Source organism: Chelon labrosus (assembly GCF_963514085.1).
Source record: "Chelon labrosus genome assembly, chromosome: 12".
NCBI lineage: Eukaryota > Metazoa > Chordata > Actinopteri > Mugiliformes > Mugilidae > Chelon > Chelon labrosus.
This window is the reverse complement of record NC_140345.1, coordinates 12,926,486-12,945,460: the sequence shown is the minus strand read 5'-3', so window position 1 is coordinate 12,945,460 and position 18,975 is coordinate 12,926,486. Positions and strand designations below refer to the sequence as shown.

The following is an 18,975-nucleotide window of genomic DNA, read 5'->3' as shown; positions in this document are numbered from 1 at the left end:
TAAAAGAAAAATGTGTTTCAGTATTGGCAAAATGTACAGTGGGTTGATGTTTGACGGTAGAACAATTGCAGGTCCTTAAATTTCACTTGTTTCTTCACCTTTAGCAAGAGCAGTATGAAAGCACCATCGGCTTCAAGCTGCCCAACTACAAGGCCTCGAAGAAGCTGTGGAAAGTTTGTGTTGAACACCATACCTTCTTCAGGTAAAGACAGGTTCTTCTTCTTCGCTGATTCTGAATGACACCTTCCTGCCTGGCAACAGAGGCCAAGTTCTCTCCTATAGATAATTGGATAATTGATCACTGCAGATTAAACCCTGCATTTACTCCCCGGCGTTTTAATCACAGGAGAAAAGCCACATGCCTGTGGTCCAGGCTTTAGCATGGATCATGTGTTGCTGACCCTGTGATGTAACAATGACAATTAAATGAATGATTTATAATTTTTCAATCTTTTGCTCAGGGTTTCAACAGTGGAGCCTCCTTCGTCGCGTCGCTTCCTCGTCTTGGGCTCCAAGTTCCGGTACAGCGGCCGCACCCAGGCCCAGACCCGCCAGGCGAGCTCCATGATCGACCGCCCAGCCCCTCGCTTCACACGCTCTGCCAGCAAAAGGCTGTCTCGTAACCTGGATGGAGGTATGTGCAAGTGTGTGAACCCGCGGTGAAATTGCACGCGCGTGCCTCGCAATAAACCGCGGGCTTGATGAGCAGCTCTGTAACTCGTTTTACTCTTGCAGCTGGAGATGAGACTCTCCAGCTTCTGCAGCTGCTGTCATCATCGGCCAGGTCTGAGGTTGATGACTGGTCACTGATGTTGGCATCTGGCAAGCTCCAGCCGTATCCTGAATTCCCAGGTACCAGGAAGTGTGTGGAGCTGCACACGGTGCCTTTCGGCATACTTACAACTTGCTGATCGCTTGATAGTCGCTAACACCATTACTGCATCATTTAACACGCTCACCCATTCCGTCGTTCATTTGCCTCCATGCGCTTAAAGCTTTGAAAGTATTGCTTTTCAGCAGGAGGGTGACCTATGCGGACGCATGGGTAGTGTCACCTACCATGTACTTTCCCGGACATGGTTCCAGGGTAATTTCGGTCACTCTGACAGAAGAAAAAAAGGATTTTCCTCTCATACTTAAAAATGCAGGGGCATTTCCAGTCTTGAGGCTGCGGTTCCTCTTTTTTTTTTTGACATTTTCTTAAGTTTGTGCTTAATATGTGTTGCACAACCACTTTCATTTGCTTGTGGCTTGTACCCAGATGTTTAACCTCTTAACTCACCATCACTGCTTGAGTGGCTGTTATTAAAACAAGTTTGAAAATGGATTTTTACGCAATGAATGACAATTGCCAGTCTGGCCTTGTCATCTGTGCTTTTCCCGAAGTGTAAGAGGCATCTTTCTTTCTTCGTTCTAACCTCGTCTTACTGGACTCACAAACGCCTGCCACATATGCTTGGCATCTAGCTTGGTACAAACGTGCTCGAAGCGCCGCATAACGTTCGCCGTGGTCGTCAGCTGTGCGGCGTAAGCATTGCATAACAGCCATCACTTCGTCATGTCTTCACAGCCAGAGGGGGGTCTGAGCAGACTTTCAGTGATTCTGGGGAGGAGGGGGAGTCTGTTCTCACTGACACCGAGACTGGGAACACCGACTCTTATACTGTTACCCAGTCAGTCAGTCAGCTACGACAGGAGCTGGTAATCGATGAGCAGCAGCAGCACCAGCAGCAGCAGAGGATGGAAGACGAGTGGTCTGCCCTTCTGCCTCGTCAACCTCCTTTCCCTTTTGTCCCACCTTTTGATTTTGTGAAACAGCCAGGTATCTACGCTTCTACTTCCTACCGATGTTCATCCACATTTATATTCTGTTCCATTTATACAGTAATTTACAGTTTGCTCCTGATCTTTGAGTTCAAATGCCAAAACCCACATGCCGAAAATACATTTTATTGTGTATTTTAGTGCTTTAGCACTTAGCTCTATGTTGCCTCTTGTTTTCCACTGTTTGCACTTTGTGGTTGTTTACCTGGTACAAAAATGTTGCCTACTGTTTCTCTGACAATGTCAGCTCAAGTCAGCTTGGCAAAAATGAGCTCTCTGGACCGACTATTGCAACCAGGACTGACGCAGCGGGATGATTGGTTCCTGTACTTTGACCGAATCTTCGGCTTATCTTCCTTAGAGAGTCTTGAAAAACCTTCATGTGAGTTTCTTTGTGTGGACTTGCGCAACTTTTTATTTAAACAGAGTTGGTAAAGAAATCCCAATATCTTGCAAAAGGAATCACATTTTTATAGCTCACTGTATCACTTTTCCCTCTTACTCCTTTCAGTCTCCCCCCTAGCCCAGTTCCAGCTCCAGGAAGAGAAGGAGCAGGGCGTGCGTGAGGCCGAACTGAAAATGGCCGCTAAGGAGGTCATTGAGAAGCTGGATGAAACAATGGTCTTTGCAGACAAGTTGAGGGAGATGGAGGGTTTGGAAGAGCGTCTGAGGGAAGTGAGGGACTTGGAGGAAAGGCTCCAAGAAGTGGATGAGATGGCAGAGAGAGTTCAGGAAGTAATAGAGGAAGAACTTGGGAAGGAAGAGGTAGACAAGTTAAGAAAAGAAGTAGAAGAGGGAGAAATAGTGAAGAAATCTGTGAGGAGGATAGAGACAGAAGAGGATGAGGTGGACGAACTAGAAGAACAAATAAAGCAGGTGTTTTTGAAAGGTCTGTCGCCTGAAGGCGAAGAAGAGGTTGTGATGAAGCAGCAGAGTGAAAAAGAGGATGGAGGTCTGTTAGATGATAGTTTGAGAGAGAAGGTACGCCAGATAGAAAGGGAATGGCAAAACGAGGTGGAGGAGAAGTATGGCCTTCAAGATGTTGCTGGAACTACTTCTGTAGTGACGTACCAGCGGGTGGAGCGCAGGGTTATGAAGACAGTGACTATTGTAGAAGAGACGGGGCAGCTGCAGGAAGCTATAGAAGATGTGCAGGGACAGTCTGTAGTTATGTCAGAGGAGAGGTTAGAAAAACAAGAAATATGGCATGAAGCTGAAATACAGGGCAATCAATTTCAGGCGGAAGATAGGGATTTATGGTTCAAACTTTTTGACCGTCCTCGATACCTAGCAGTGTTGAAACCACCAGGTACAGTATGTTACTGTTCAAACAGCTTAAGGCTTCTACTAATCTTTCTAATATTACTACAAGATATAGAGTTATCAAGTGCCAGAAGACTAATATGGGCTTATTAACTAACTCATTTTTTGACCTTTTCTTGGAATTGTGTATCTGCTAGCTGCTATAATGATAGTAGTTGGATGTAGTATCTTGTAAGCCTTGCCCTGCTTCTTGCAACGATGAGCTTTGTGGTTGTCCGCCACCGTGTTCACACATCCTGCATGTTTCCTCTCGTGATTAGCTACTGTGGAACGTGCTCAGGTGGATGAGTATTCCGCCTCAAAGACTGAGATTACGACCGCTGAGGAGAAGACTGAGATTATATTAGAGGAGGAGGCGGTAATAAGAGAAGAGGGAGTGTGGCGTGAACCAGAGGCGCCACAACCACAGACCCAAACAGAAAGGGTTGATGACTGGTTTGTGTTGATGGATGTCGTCCGCAAAGAAACGCCTTATGTGCCAGCAGGTACTGCTTAAAATATCGTGTTTTACACAACAACTCTGGCTCTCTCGTGCTTTATTCTGTGCTGGCTTGCTTGTAAAAAAAGAAGTGCTTAAGATTTTCTCCTGACATTACTTATCAGTTACATTGGTGGGAGGAGCCCAGATGGACGAAGAAGATTTTGTCTCGGTGGTTAGAACTGCAGGAGTTGAAGAGATTACAGAAGCAGTAGTCGAAGAGAGAAAGGCAGAAGATCCAGTGAGAATATCGCGAGAAATCCTACGACAGCCAGTGACAGAGAGAGATGACGACTGGTTTGTGTTTCTGGATGTACTCCCCGGGGAAACTTCATATATACCACCAGGTATTGGCAAAAATGCTTTCGCAGCTTTATCAAACCAAGCGGTCACTCTGAACTTTGCGGACACTCTTATTCTTAACGCCCCCATACTGTCAACGTGAGAGTCTTTAATCTTTTTTCCTTGTCTTAGTTGTTGCCCCGGAGCCTATCAAAGTGTCTCCAGAAGAACGCGTCTCTCTTGTTGCTGATGAGCGGAGAGAAAAAAGAGTGGAGGTTTTAGTCGAAGACATTGAGATGAAGCAAATGCAGAGTTCAAATCAAGTAATAGGGCAGCTGCAGAATGCGAGAGACCTAGAAGATGACTGGTTTGTTCTGTTGGATGTTCTCGTTAGAGAAACAGCCACTGTGCCTCCAGGTACTGCAGACTTTGACGCATACAGAGCCTTCCCATTCCTTATGTCAAGACTTCCATGTTTACTTCTTCATGCGTCTTACAGTTCTCCTTCATTCTCTTTGTCAAAAGTTGCCCTGACTGAGTACGTGCAAGTGGTTCACAAAGAAAGCATTACTACTGTGACTGATGCAGTAGAAACCAGGAGGGAGGTTGTAGTTGAAGAGATGCAGAAAAAATATGAGAAGACTCCTGAGCAAATTATTCCAGAGAAGAAAAGATCGCAGCCATGGAGGGAGAGGGATGATGATTGGTTTCTGTCGCTGGATGTCGTTTCCAGAGAACCTGCTTATGTGCCTCCAGGTACATACTGCCTTCAGATGTCTATATGTCCACCTTATTACCTTATAGATTACAGTGGCCGCAGTTGAAGTATGAATTTTGTTTTTCAGTTTCTCAGACTAAAATCTATCCAGATGTTCCGATTGAAGTAAAGCGTATTGAGCAAAGATTTTATCAGACCGATGTTGAGCAGACTAGACCGCAGCCCTCACTGCCGACTCCCGAGAGAGATGATGCCGTTGTACCAACAGGTATACAATTAATATACGTTGGCACCAAGTCAGAAATCACTCTAAATCATTATAGTTTAAGATATTACATCTGGGTCACTCCTGGCTCCTTTGACTCTGTCTGTTTGCGGCAGTTGCTCAAGTTGAGATTGTTCCGGATATGAAGAAGACATCCGAGATCGAGGTGACAACCACTGAGACTAGAACATGGACGAAGATAATTGGCGTGGAGAGCAGGCAAGAGGCGACACGTCTTTCTGAAATTAGACCGAGCCAAATTGCGCGAGAGAGAGAAGGTGGAGATGATTGGTTTGTCCTGTTTGACGTCATCCGTGAAAAGCCTGTCACCCGACCAGGTAGCGTTCATTGCCCAAGCCTTTGCATACAATGTGCAAAAAAAAACAAAAAAACATCAGCAACAGATTTATGCACCTTTGTGTTTCGATGTTAGCTGCTGCGGTTGAGCGTGTTGTCGATGTGGTGGTGCCCACCGAGCCGACACCAACATTCGTCATGGAGGACTTGAGGCAGACTGTGAAGAAGGTGGAGATTAAAACACCACAGTCAAGAAAAGTGGATGATGACTGGTTTGTGCTCCTAGATATTGCACCAAAAGCACCAGGTATTCTGCTGTTTTGTGTGTTGAGATACAGACAATACAAACTGCAAGATCTAAATGATACTTAAGGCTTAGCCGAGCACATTTCCGTTTTCTTATATTGAGGGGATGACTTGGCTTCCAGTGCATGACTAAGTTTTATTCTTGTGTGCCAGTGACTGCAGATGATCGTGCCCGTATGTATCCTGAAGTAAGACCAGCTAAAGCCTTTGCAGCCATAGAGCAGAGAGTACAGCAGAGGGTTACTATAGTGGAGGAGACGTCGCAGCAGCAGATAGTGGTGCAACAGAAACCACGGCGTCCAGCAGTAAGACAGGTGGAAGATGATTGGTTTGTTCTTCTGGATGAGGCCCCTAAGAAATCAGGTATAATCCAATAGCTTAGTCCAGCTCTACATACAAACATTTCATTATTTTACAGCTGTTCGCGTGCTTCTATTTAGATTTAGTTTCCTGAATAATACCTGGTTCTGTATTTGTATTAGTCACTGTCCCCGAGCGCATCCGGATCCCAGCAGAGGTCAAAGTTTCCGCTGCTGTGGCCCCAGCAAGGAGACCACAGTTTGAGAAACGGATCCTGGAAGAAAGACGTCCGCTCACACGTACACATGACAGTGATGACTGGTTTGTTCTACTAGATTTTGACCGCAAAGAGTCAGGTACATGTTTGGGTTATTTTATTTTTCAGCTGTGTGGTCAAGCTTTTTTTTTTTTTTTTTTTTTTTTTGCTTCATGATACGCTTTCTAACATTTGCGGCCCGTTTGCAGGATACATTCACTTCTCATCAATCAAGAGAATGTGGCTTCGCCTCAGGCTGCAATATGGTTTGCAGACTGACTGCTTTCTTAACCTTGGCATTTCACCGGTTCAACTTCATTTAGCTTCTCAGCGTTTTGCAGCCTAACTTCATCCGCTGCTGGATCGTGAACTAACACGCGTTTTTACTTTCACTGCATTTTGTGGGCATTCGCTTTTGGCCGACGTCACGTTCCGTCGTGTTGCTTGTCTGAGGTACAGTATACCCTTTGCAGCATTTGCGTTAATCTGACCGCGTCATGGCTGAACACTGTAAGTATGATGTTGTGGTATGCGCTTTTGTGCGTTTTTTTTTTTTTTTTTTTTCTTTTTCATGTGTTTGGTTGCTTCGATATGCGTTTGAAGTCCAGTTTTAATGCGTTTAATCCAGCTTTTCCTAAAACGCGTTTTTCGTTTTGTCCAGTTGTGAGCACACAGAGAGGTGCGCGTCCCGTGAGTGCTCCCGTCTTCTCCCAAGCTGCCCTGGCGGAGGCAGGGATCCCCATGGCTCATCTGGAACAGCCTCAGACCTCCACTCCCATCAAGACCAGCCGCCAGGAGGAGAGGAAGCTGGCGGTCACCGTGGAAGCAGTGGAGCATTCAAAAATCGAAGCAGTGTCTGAAGTCAAGGTATTCAATTTCTTTCTTCTTATTTTTTTTTTTCATTTTTTTTGTGATATAATTTCAACCGAAGTCTAATGTGCAAGTTATCTGAATTATACATCAATCAGCCACAACATTATGGACACCGAGAGGACCAGTGACGATTGTGACGAGGGCTAACCTGTGAAGGTTATAGGATTAGGTCAGAGCATCTCGAAAACTGCAGCTCATGTGAGGTGTTCCTGATCTACATTGTTCAGTTCCCGTCAAAAGTGGTCCAAGGAAAGCAATTGCCTCTTTCAGGAGGATTATGCAAAGCAAAAAATAGTTCAGGAAAAGTTTGAGTAACACAACAAAACACAATATTAGGCAGGTGCTCATAATGTTATGGCTGATCCATGTGTATGTATGTTAAAAATATTACAGGATGTTCAGAAGTTCAAGGATATGATTTATGGCGTATCCTCCTTGGGTTTTGTGATTGATGAAGAAGATTTATTTTATTATAAATACGACTAAACGTAGTTTTATATAAAGATGCTGAAGTAGCAAGCAGAGATTTCTCTGTGTCTGAGTGTGATCTGTGCCTCTCTTGCTGCTGTAGCCAGCAGTCTGGAGGGACCAGAGAGAAGTCACTTCACTGATATCCACCGTCAATGGGGACATTCAGGTTGGTCACAGACACGGCTCAACGCCTGTTGCATGTCGTCCCTTGGAAGACATGTTTTTTTTTTTTTTCTTTAAATCCGGCGTGGCTGAGACCTGAGAGTCGAGGCCCGCCAAGCGGAGGGCGCTAACACGTGTCCATCTCTCCTCTCCTCTGTGTGGCATAGCACAAGTCTGAGATGACGAGCGTGGAGGGGGTGAAAATGCGAAAGGTCAGATTCATAGCGCCGTTACCGTAGTCATTCCTCCACCTCCATTCTGACGACGTAGAACTTCTCATCCACAAGACTAATTTCACCCTCTCCTCATGTTGTGCTTCCATACGACTAGGTCTAAAATGAAACCCACATCAGGTTCGATGCACATACAGTAAAATCTAAGGGGTAGAAAGTATTACTAATAGATAGAATAGGCAGACAGTGAGTAACTAGAGTATGACGAGAATGTGTTTTACACGTTGGTAAAAGTCAATCGTTTCTTTTCATTGCTTGCTGTCATAATTACTGGAATGCACACATGCATGAATGTAGATGAAATGCACTTTACTAAAAAAGGGGCATGATAACTGGTGTCGTATCACATTTTTGTCACTCCATCATTCTTTTTTTTTTTTTTTAATCGTTGTAAGAATAGGAATCTTTAGTCAGTCCTCCAGACTTGTATGTCCTTTACTTTGCTACTGTAGTGCAGTTTTGGCCCCCTGTGGTCACTAACAGTTTTGCATGCACCCCTCACAACTCCCTTCGTCCGTTGTGTTAACACTTTAGAGAACGTCGTCGTGTGCATGTCTGAGGTGTGGCAGCGTACGAGGAAACTGGAACCCAAACCCACACTCTTCTTTTGTCCTTTTCGTTTTTCACAGAAAAGAGCAAAGAAAATTGAGGGTGACTCAATTTATATCAGACATAGCCTTTTAATGTTGGAGGTTTGTATTCCTTCCGGAGATGCCGGTCTCTTGCTGCGTTTTCTTGCTCTTTTGGCACACTGGCTGCTGTTCGATATCACGCTTGCATGTGGCATGATTCACGGTTTTTCGCAACACCAGGCTGGCCTTAGATCACATGATAAATGTGTCTGCGTGTGTGTGTGTGTGTGGCAACATAACTCTAATCCAGATGATTCAGGAGAGTGCTGTTGAATTAGAAAAACAAAACCAAAGCATTGGTTTGTGGTCAGAATAGGGAAACCTTTTACACACCATATTGTCCTTTGAACAGTCCCTGATGATCAGCCCTGTGTTATGATTGATTTAAATAAAATAAAATTAAAAAAAAGGTCCTTTAGGTTTTATGTTTTTCCACCTTTTGTTAGTCAGATTACAAGCAGCTCAGTTTTCCATTTAGTGTTCATTTATTCTCGATCATCAGTATTCTCCTGTTCCTGCTTCTGCTCTGTCAAACTTCATCTTCTTACTTGTCAGTAATGCGCTGCATCTTCTCAACAATCATGCAAATAATGTAGCAATGAGATTCAAGGTAATTATACATCTCTGCTGTGTTGTGTATGAAATAATTGGACATTTGGAAAAACGCTTACCATCAAGTTGCTCTTTGGCCTCACAATAAGCTGGAAGGTAAATCAGCTTGATGCTAAGTGTTTGCCAAATCGATGCTTCTACTGTTGCTTTCGTTCATTTGTCTTTAAATGAACAGGTTTCCGTTTATACTGACGCTTCATCTTCGACAACTTGCTCCGCGTCTGCCGTCACCACCTCTCCTGCTCTTTGATTTGCAGCCTGTTTCACCGCAAGGCTGATGCTGTGAAATGGATCATTAATGCTGCGCCGTGTAGATTACAGCTTCGCTCAGAGCTCAGAATAACATTAAATCATGGCGCCGACTCCTCTCAGCCCTTTGCTTTACAAACTAGGACCTGCTCTCGTGAATCAGCTGCCAAGGTTAATTTGCATTCTGAAAAAGGAGTCGGTGATAATCTGTCAAGATACCTCCCAGTATGAACATCTACATCAATGGCCTTTTGTAATTTACGCTCCTTTAGAATTACCTGCCAACCCTGCTTCTGCTTATTTATTTAATCAGCAGCACAAATTGCACAGAAACTACAGAAAAGCAACATAATCTGACTATTTTCTTTCTTTTTTTTATTCTTTATTCTCTCCCGTTTGTTAATCTCTCCCAATACATCCTTCAACTTCCCTTTCCCTCCCTATCCAACTCATCTTTTTGTCCACAATGGCTCCCCCCACCCCTCGGCTTTCCTCGGTATAGGAGTTCGATAAGCCTCAGGAGGACCTGCTCAGGCACCACGCCAGCATCAGCGAGCTGAAGAGGAACTTCATGGAATCTGTCCCGGAGTCCAGGCCGAGCGAGTGGGACAAGCGCCTGTCCACACACTCTCCATTCCGCACCCTGGGCATCAATGGTCAGCCGCTGCCCAGTGCAGATGGGGTAAGTAGTCTCCCGCAGAAACCGGTGATGAGTGAGGTGATCGATTCCTGAACTAGACTACTAATGCGCAGTGTACACGTATGTTACGGAATAGAGTAATTTTGAGCGTCGATTGACAGTAGATTCTCTTTAATGTGATGATTATATGTAAATGAGAGACGCTGTCAGAGGAAGGACTCCAGCTCTTCCAGCTGTGATCCTCGGTCCTCTGACACTTTGAGCGTTGTGTGTGCATGTGCAGCCCTGATCAAGGCAACGGCATGTGGTATGCGACACATGCATGTGTATGAGGAACGATGCTGGACTTGTTGAACGGGCCCTGTACGTCAGCTCTTCCACCTCGAAGACTGATGTGGGCGAGGCATCTTATCTGAACGGGCTGTCCACTCTCTGTGAGAGAGAACTCACTTGGTTGCAGATGTCGTCTGCATCGGATGCCTCTGACATGTTTATGTTGCATGACCGACAGACCTGACTTCAGAAAGATTCTGCTGCATGACTTGAGGATGACCACTTTCGTAAAGTTTTGCACGTTCTGACACAAGGCAGGATTGACATTTTCCCCTTTCTCCTCTGACCCTCTTTCATTGTGGAGCTGCTTTCCTTCTGCTTTTTTCTTTCTTTGCTCACTTTCTTTTTCTTGCTGCTTTTCAACTTCTGTTTGGCTGCTGCTTTCTCCAAGCCTTGATTGGTTCTCTGTGAAGAGACAAGGCCTCATTCACAGTTGTATCAGCACTTATATCACAGGCTTCTAGTACACTGTATCAGTAATTACAGCATTAATAGTTATGTCAGCTCAGCAACATTCAATTACGTGAAAGCTTTTCAGTGGAGTACATAACGTATTCGTTTTGCATCAAGTGAATCATGATTGTTCGGACACAAATCAAAAATCTCTACATTTGGAGACTAATGCCTCCAAACACATCGTACTGCAATCAAAGCAAAACAAATGGATAGCTTACCGCGAGAAAATGAAAGGGAACACGTGTGCAATGTGTTCCATGTAACCAGTCATAATATGTCTGCCCTAGAGGAGTAGACACACATTGCCACTTCATCAATCTGATTTACTCTCAGTCAAAGTAAATATGTATCAACAGAAGAAACGAGTGGCACTCAATTGATCCTGCTTGTGTTCATAGACTAAAATGGTAAAACTAATGAAAAAAAACAATCTTCTGCTAGTTGTCCAGATAAGCTCTAATATACTGACATTGTGAATCCTTATCACAGTTGTGTTATTTGCAATAAGTAGTTCTTACCACCCGAGCAAAACGATGCGCATCTGTGTCAATTTAAAGGGGAACTACTGTTTTTTACAACGTGGACCTTATTTTTGGCATAAAATACGATCATTTACTCACCCATATAACTTTTGTGTCATTTGCAGTCAGTCAGGAGATATTTAGATCTGCGTTTACACATATAGTGGGAGTGACTGGGGCACCGAAACGCAGCCTCTAAATAATTCATTATCTGCCATGAAACTCGTTCATTTCACCAATATTTTGTTTTCCGGGGTCTAAAGATTGACCTACAGAACCCGGATGATGGTAACAGGTAACTCCAGACTCAACAGGGAATAGCACTAGCGTACGACAACAAAATATTAGTGAAATGAACGAGTTTCGCGGCAGATAATGCGTTATTTAGAGGCTGCGTTCCGGTGCCCCAGTCACTCCCACTATATGGATGTACGCAGATCTAAATATCTCCCGACTGACTACAAATTACACAAAAGTTATATGGGTGAGTAAACGATCGTATTTTATGCCAGAGATAAGGTCCGGGTTATAAAAAAAACAAACAAACAAAAAAAAAAACGGTAGTTCCCCTTTAACTTCCTCAAATTAGAGTACATTTTACCTGTTTCGGCTAACCCTAACCCTTTTTTCGATCACAACTATGTTTAAAATAGATCCCATTTTAATTAAGATTCTGCAAATGTGGATGACTTTCTGTCTTTTCCATACAGATGTATAGAATGCATGTTAAAATGCATGACACATTTCCATGTTCTGGACAAGAAAATTTATTTATTTATATTTTTCTGTTAAAATCTAAACTCCTGAAGCAGTTTATTGCAGAGGTACACCTTTTACCAGCTCAGTTCGATCACTGCAGACATCCTCAAATTTCCTCCCTCTCATATGTCTTCCCTCCTCCTCCTCCCCCCTTCAGTTTGCCATCCGCCTCCCGCGCGGCCCCCTGCTAGACTTCTACTCCAAACGCAGCTGAGGGGCCGTCTCAACCCTGCGGAAACCCCACACAGGTGTGAATGTGACCCATGGAGACTGCACCTAGTCCATCTACCCATCAACCTCTAGCTTTTCTCTTCTTCCTCCTCTTCTCCCTCTTTTGCCTCCTCTGCAACATCACTCCGACATTCTTCATCTGTCATCCTCTGCTCCACTTGAGAAGCTGACCCTTTTTTCAGGCCTCTGTTGAACAAGACTTTGATCCCTTGTTTCCCCCGCTGCGGCAAAGTTTCCCTGGTTTCTCCAGCCAGTTAACAGACCACTTCTCCAAAGACTGATTAGGACTGGAAACGTTAATCAAACCACTACGCTTTTGAATTTTCTGATGTTTTTTTTGGACCTTTATGATGCATCAACCAATATTTCCTAACCAGTGACTTTTATCTGGAGGTTTTTAATGTCTGACCGTATCACTTTGAGCCTGTTTTTATACACATTTTTATTGTTAGTAATTTTAGGCTAATGTCTTTAGATAGACTGACCACTGTGACTTTTTTCTTGAACCCACACACTAGAACGCAGCAGTGTCTTGTTTATGGGAATCCACGGCTATTCTCTGTGACAGCATAGTGTTACCTGACGAGGGGAAACCTTGAGGCAGCTTAATCGTAATACTTATTTGTCCTGCACCAGTATTTGGCAAGGCAGTTTGTAGCAGCTGCACGAGTCCTTGTTGCATGACGTTTTGACAATCAACTTTGACCAAAGAATAAAAAAGGCATTCCATTAACGGCTCGGATATTTGTTGTTCCTTTCGAGGGAGGAGGTGAACTTTGTTTTTGTTTTTGAAATTTTCCATTTTCTTTAAATGAAGTGCAAGTACGTGGCTTATCTTGTTGTATTTGTCACTTGTCGGATCTGTCTCTCTCTTCAACAAAGAAAATCTATTTTTAGCTCTGACAAAAGATTATATTACTGATGATTAATACAATACACTTAGAGCGCCCCAGAAGAGACATGGTTGAGAAAAAAAATTCCATTGTCTTTCCTCATATGTAGCATTTAGCGTACAACCGTGGGTACTGGTGAAACTGTCCAGAGTACAGCACTTGGTTGCTGCTCACGTAATTGTAAACTGTGCCTAATGCCGAGCACTGATCTTTGTATTTGAGGATTACAAAGTAAAAATTGTGCCTGCCCACAAAGACCCCAAAGAAAATCAACCAAAATTTATTTTTTTTCCCAATGAAATTTTAATTGCTTACAGTTTCTCAAGATCTCTCAAAGCTACATATATTTTTTCCCGCTACGTCCCTTCTGTGGCTCTGTAAAATGCGGTTAAACCTGTATCATGCTGAAAAGGTCATATTGTGGCCATTGTGATGCTCATGGCCTGTAAGATTTTCCATTAGATCACCACTTTCATATTTTAGTGGTAATTCATAAAATGTATACTGTGTGTTCATGGTTAACTTGCATGCAAATATTTCTATATTTTAGGCAAATGTAGCCTGTTATTGTGCCAGGAAATACTTTGCTTTACCCACATAGTGACTATTCTATTCTTTTTTAGAGTGTGTGCATTAGTCCCCTATGCAATGGTTCAGAGACAAAGGCTGCACATGAGGAAACCAGGCGTAATTTGGGCTTTTCAGGCACACCCGGTCCCGCCGTGAGCCACAAGAGTGAGCCTGATGGCGTCGAAGCCCACAGCTCTCCTGTTGAGGAAGAGTCGTGTGATCAGGACAAGGTTGTTGTTTTTGAGACTAACTTGGTGCCGGTCGTAGAGGTGGAAGTGGCACAGCTGCCCCAGTCCTTTGACTCCTCCTGTAAAGCTTTAGATGAGACCCGGGAGGAAGAAGGATCATGTTCTGGAGTGTCGGAGTGCTCCGGGAGGATAGTTGGATCTTCCCCAGCTTCCTATTTCTGGAGCGATGGTCCACAGGTCATACGCTGTTTCCAGGTAGCCTCCTGACTCCCTCAGGGTGATGCTGATTCTTTCTCTGCTTGGTCTCTGGCTGCCACTCTTGCTCACTCCTTTGCAGCACCATGACTATCAGAACTTGTGAATCTGTAAAATGTGGTGTGATTAACAAAATGTAGGATGCTGCAGAGGTGTTGCACAGTGGTGTGCTAAGTTCTAAACTGTGGTGACGGGTCTCTGTGACACTAGCACATTCTTCTCTGCCACAGAATGTTTACTTCACTTTTCATCATCTTTCCAATCCAGTAATGGCTTCATGTTTCTCGATTTACTATCTTTTTGGGATGCTTGGTGGTGAGAAGGGAAGTAAGAAGGGTAATCTCTCGTTTCCAAAACTCCTAATTGAGACAAATTTGGTGGGAAGAAAGGGCGGTGGAAACCAAATCCGCACAGGCAATGGCCAGAAGGGAATGCATGGTGTGAAATGAAATGTCTGCTGTGAGGTGCAAAGTGTCTGGTTAAACAGCCACTCATGGGGCTATACTCCCATTTACAGCCCCCTCTGGTGCAGACCCAGACTGTTACCATCACAGCTGCCTCCAACTCCTTACCCAGTGGCATCTCCACAACAGAGGTCCCTATCGTCCCGACGAAGACCTTCACCTATGAGTCTTCAAAGGTAGGGGCTCCAGCACCTGTTCAGCCCAGACCTGTCTCAGCTGTAGGCAGTCAGGTTTGCATGGAGGGGGTGGCAGCAGAAGATGAAAATGAACAGGTCTGGGAGGACCAGGCCAGGGACTCCAGACTGTGCATGAGGCAGCACTGCACCTTCCTCGTCTAAAGCTCAGACTCACCGCGTTTAAAAAAAACGATTATTCATTCCATCCGTCTTTTTATTTCTCAGGTGACAGTCGATGGGACGGACGAGGACAAAGATTGCACAACCGTGTCCAGTTCCAAGAGCATTACCTCAGAGACCACCAGCGGCACCTCAGTCACCACCACTACCACTCACATCTCAAAGGTCAGCACTTGAAATCATTCTCTATTCTTCTTCAGCTTCATATTCATTTTCAGTGCCTCTCAAATATATTTTTTCTTCCCTTTGCAGGTAGTGAAAAGTGGCTCCTCGGAGACTCGTGTGGAGAAAAGAATTGTCATAACTGCAGACTCTGACATCGACCAAGATAAGGTACACACATAATGTACTGCACACATTCCCCATACCGCAACACACTAACTGCTCTCCTGCTGAGGTTTAGATACCACTCTGATATCTGTCTCTGTTATCGTAGCTGAGCATACAGAATGTTTCTGTGTCTGTGGAGAAGAATCTGCCCTCTAAACATCTTTAACAGCTTTTCTGTTTAATCTGTACAGAAATCTAAACATGGCATAGTAAATGTAGAGGGGATTCTGTGCAATTTTCTTGGCTGGGAGCAGTGGCTTTCTGTACAAAGCCATTCTGGAGAAACGCCGTCCATACTGTAACTCTACGCCATAGACGGTATAAAGATGGATGGCATAACCGCTCCTTAAATTGAAGCCAAAGGAAGTAGAGCTCCCCCACAGTATAGGTCATAAGCTCCACCTCCTCCATGTTAGCGGATGGGACTTTGGCCAAATTAAAACACTAAAATACACGTCAGATACATTTTTTTCAAGGATAGTTTCTGTCTTTTTATTTAGTTAATATGCCGATGCATGTTCAGGTGTCCATTTTTCTGATAAGTTTCGTTTTAGTTAGATATTTGACGCTATTGAAACGTGATGTGACGACTACAAGTTGCCATGCCAACCGGTCCGTGAAGCAGTCCCATAGGACCGTGAGGGTTGGGAAAAAAAAAAATAAGTACAGTGTTTAATCCAACATTTCTTTATAAGTGGTGGAGGTAGAACAGAGCGCAATATTAAATGAAAGCACATATCCTCAGGAAACTAGCCTCAGTTTGGCCAATGCAAGGAAGTGGGGAAGCGTTGTCCATATTTATGCACAGTCTATGCTCTACACTCAAACAAACATACCAAATTGCCAAGACAAGTAATGTAAACAACATTAACACAAGTTTTTTTTTTAGGAGAATGGTTTAGTCCACCTTTAAGCTCATATGCTGCTTGATAAATCAATAAATTAAGGACAGTTATGTTTTTAAGAGTGGTCTCAATATGCACTATTCTGAAGACTCTCTAAGGCAGGGGTGCCCACACTTTTTTGGCTTACGAGCGACTTTTACAATGACCAAGTGATCTACCCCTATATGTATATGTATAAATATATACATATATATATATATACACACACACATATATATATATAGATATATATATATATACACACACACATTGGTGCACTGCACCTTTACAAAAATAGAAAGACGGTAGTCTTGAGTTATTGTTGAAGTTGTGCGTGGCTGTAGATGTGTGGGCATGTTGCAAATATAACGTAAAAATAAATACAGATGAACGTTTGTCTTGTTGTTTGTTTTGGAGTTGCAACGGATACATGTTTTAGACTAACATCTAAAAAAAATCTACCCGCACTACCTTCGCGGTCTAGCGGTTGATCACGATCGACGTAATGAGCACCCCTGCTCTAAGGGAACTACATACCTTCAAAGGTTTTTTATCAGTTTTGCAGTGGTAACACAATATCTGGCTAGTGGTTGCGATAGCAGTATCACATATTCTTTATGACACACAACTACATACAACAACAGCAGACATAGGCTTAATGAAGCCTGGACTGCTCCGTTTTTGTAGACTGTTGTTTACAACAAACGTTAACTTGTACACTAAAGCAGAACAAGGTTCTTGTCCTAGGAAAGGACATTTACTTCAGTAAAGATAAAAAAAGAACCTCAAAACACCAGTTCCGCAATGTAAACACATAAAAAAGAGGAACTGTGAAAACATTGATGATGTCCAAAGCACCTATTCCTTTCAGTTCTTCCTAGCAATAAACAGTAATTGTAAAACGTCTGTTTTGGTGTGTAAGTGTTGCGTAACTGACTCCATCTAATGAAGATTACTGTTTTGAATAATACAAATCTTCACCTCTATCTTGCAGGAGAAACATGGTGGAGCATCGGCATTGTAACCGATTTATGACCTTCCCCCAGTTCCTTTGACTCTTCCACCTGCTGCACTCAACACACAGTGACCAGCTTTGTCTGCGCGCACATATCCCGTAACTTAATATCTCATAAAGCTGCACCTAAAATGTTTGACAACTGAGTAGATTAATCTTAGATCCTCTTTGCTGTTTGCAGTTGAGCTGTTCATCGTAGGTAGGGCTGCGCAGTACTCAGATAGCGATCAAATGCTTCCATGATCCTGGTGTTGTAAAACATTAGTCAGTACATTTTAATTGGTTGAAAACCAGCATTTTCAGTTGAACAATCTCAGTTAGGTTTGCTTTTAAATTTGCTTTAATTTTCCTAGTGGCTTTTACATCGTGGATTTTATACACATGTACTGTTTCCGTTCTAGTTTAGACACCATTATCAGCATTTATTCCCTTGGTGCTGCTCGGGGAACGTTAAGACTACAGTCAAGGGACATGTTAATTTTATGTGTTGTTTACTCGTCTATTTAATTCAGGAGAGGCATTTAAAAAAAATAATAATAATTGAAATATTACATACCTCACATTGATACGTGAACAAACATATTCTGAACAGTTTGTTTGGCTTTGTTCACTGCTCAGGTACAGAAAACGAAAACACAAGTCGTTTCCTCCCCAACCAGCCATAAACCAGTAGCCTACACATTCTTGTAAAGTTTGGATTAAAAAATTGATCTATTTTGAAATATTTCTATATTTTCCAGAAGTAATGCTTTTTTATAGTATTTGTAAAAGATTTGAGGTTTTTAAGTTATTCATTTCCATCTGCTCATTAATTCGTAGGTGTACCGTTTACTGAATTTCGAGGTCTCTGTTCCAAGACACGTCTTGCTTGACGCCCTGGATCATTCTTATTCGTTTCCTCTTGTAGTCCACCAAGTTTATCAAACTCTTCACAGTTTTACATATGACAGCGGAGTGCTTCCCTCAGCCCTAGGTTTTTGTCCAGTATCATAGAAATCAGAATTGCTTTGAACATATTTGGTTGATAAAAAGTTTTACAAGCTTTGGTCTGTTTTATCTCAGGTTTTGATATTCTTTGTAAGACTACAGACCTCCTTATGATTGTATGAGGAATGTCCATGTATGTATATCCATCTCTATTGTAAATGTACATTTATGTTCAGTCAAGTGAGGTCAATAAATATAAAAGCTTGTCTGTCACAATAACCACACGTGTAAGAGATGAAGGCAGCTGCCCCGGTATGTGTGGCTTTTCTCACAGGAGCACAAGTTGTCTTTAATTTTCTTTTTTTTTTTTTTACACGTTCTACTATACAGTAATTTATTTGTAAAGTAGGAACTGTTTCATGTGATTTGATGTACTGTGATGTTTCAACACAAGCTGGTTTTCCAGGCTTCCACTAGAGATGTCACAATGTTAAATATTGCATTATCAACCGAGTTTGTAAAGCCTTTTTACCACGTAGTTTATGTAGGTCGCTCCCTCACTCGCCGTTTTCCTGTACTTTTCCATAGAGAAGAAAATATACGCATCCCTTTTAGATAGCATGTTTGTTAGCAAACTATTTTTTTTAACCCAAAAAGGAGCCATTTGGTATCGTAGCTACATGGACAACAATCTCTTCTGCTTGAAAAAGTAGCATTTCACATTGAGAAATAGTTTTTAGATAATGGAAAATATTGTTGCTTTGTGACTTATCCCTGTCTTTTTAAGAAAAAATAAAATACGCATTACTTTGCATTTTTTGGGGAGGGCTGTTTTTGTGTCTACAATATAAAAAAAAGAAAAAAAAAAAAAA

The 18,975-nt window shown here is 42.9% G+C and overlaps 1 protein-coding gene across 12 annotated transcripts in view; it reads left to right on the top strand.

Moving 5' to 3' along the window:
* LOC311496677 (uncharacterized protein) overlaps nt 1-18,917 on the top strand; it is a 31,752-nt gene extending 12,835 nt beyond the window's left edge. For 5 of the 12 annotated variants that reach the window (XM_084556610.1, XM_084556616.1, XM_084556611.1 and 2 more), the window contains exons 9-33: nt 105-202; nt 462-634; nt 736-852; nt 1,571-1,822; nt 2,072-2,206; nt 2,336-3,133; nt 3,408-3,632; nt 3,751-3,972; nt 4,100-4,324; nt 4,433-4,663; nt 4,753-4,893; nt 5,007-5,228; nt 5,324-5,494; nt 5,647-5,856; nt 5,976-6,149; nt 6,711-6,916; nt 7,494-7,559; nt 7,723-7,767; nt 8,418-8,480; nt 9,784-9,963; nt 13,738-14,127; nt 14,645-14,767; nt 14,993-15,112; nt 15,200-15,280; nt 17,156-18,917. In XM_084556610.1, the coding sequence (XP_084412736.1) occupies nt 105-202; nt 462-634; nt 736-852; nt 1,571-1,822; nt 2,072-2,206; nt 2,336-3,133; nt 3,408-3,632; nt 3,751-3,972; nt 4,100-4,324; nt 4,433-4,663; nt 4,753-4,893; nt 5,007-5,228; nt 5,324-5,494; nt 5,647-5,856; nt 5,976-6,149; nt 6,711-6,916; nt 7,494-7,559; nt 7,723-7,767; nt 8,418-8,480; nt 9,784-9,963; nt 13,738-14,127; nt 14,645-14,767; nt 14,993-15,112; nt 15,200-15,280; nt 17,156-17,185 (4,698 nt within the window). In that variant the 3' untranslated portion in view covers nt 17,186-18,917. Of the gene's footprint in view, nt 1-104; nt 203-461; nt 635-735; nt 853-1,570; nt 1,823-2,071; nt 2,207-2,335; nt 3,134-3,407; nt 3,633-3,750; nt 3,973-4,099; nt 4,325-4,432; nt 4,664-4,752; nt 4,894-5,006; nt 5,229-5,323; nt 5,495-5,646; nt 5,857-5,975; nt 6,150-6,710; nt 6,917-7,493; nt 7,560-7,722; nt 7,768-8,417; nt 8,481-9,783; nt 9,964-13,737; nt 14,128-14,644; nt 14,768-14,992; nt 15,113-15,199; nt 15,281-17,155 lie in introns of those variants that run through there. The other 7 variants (XM_084556614.1, XM_084556617.1, XM_084556612.1 and 4 more) reach the window with 7 other exon arrangements.
* Nucleotides 18,918-18,975: the final 58 nt, after the last annotated feature.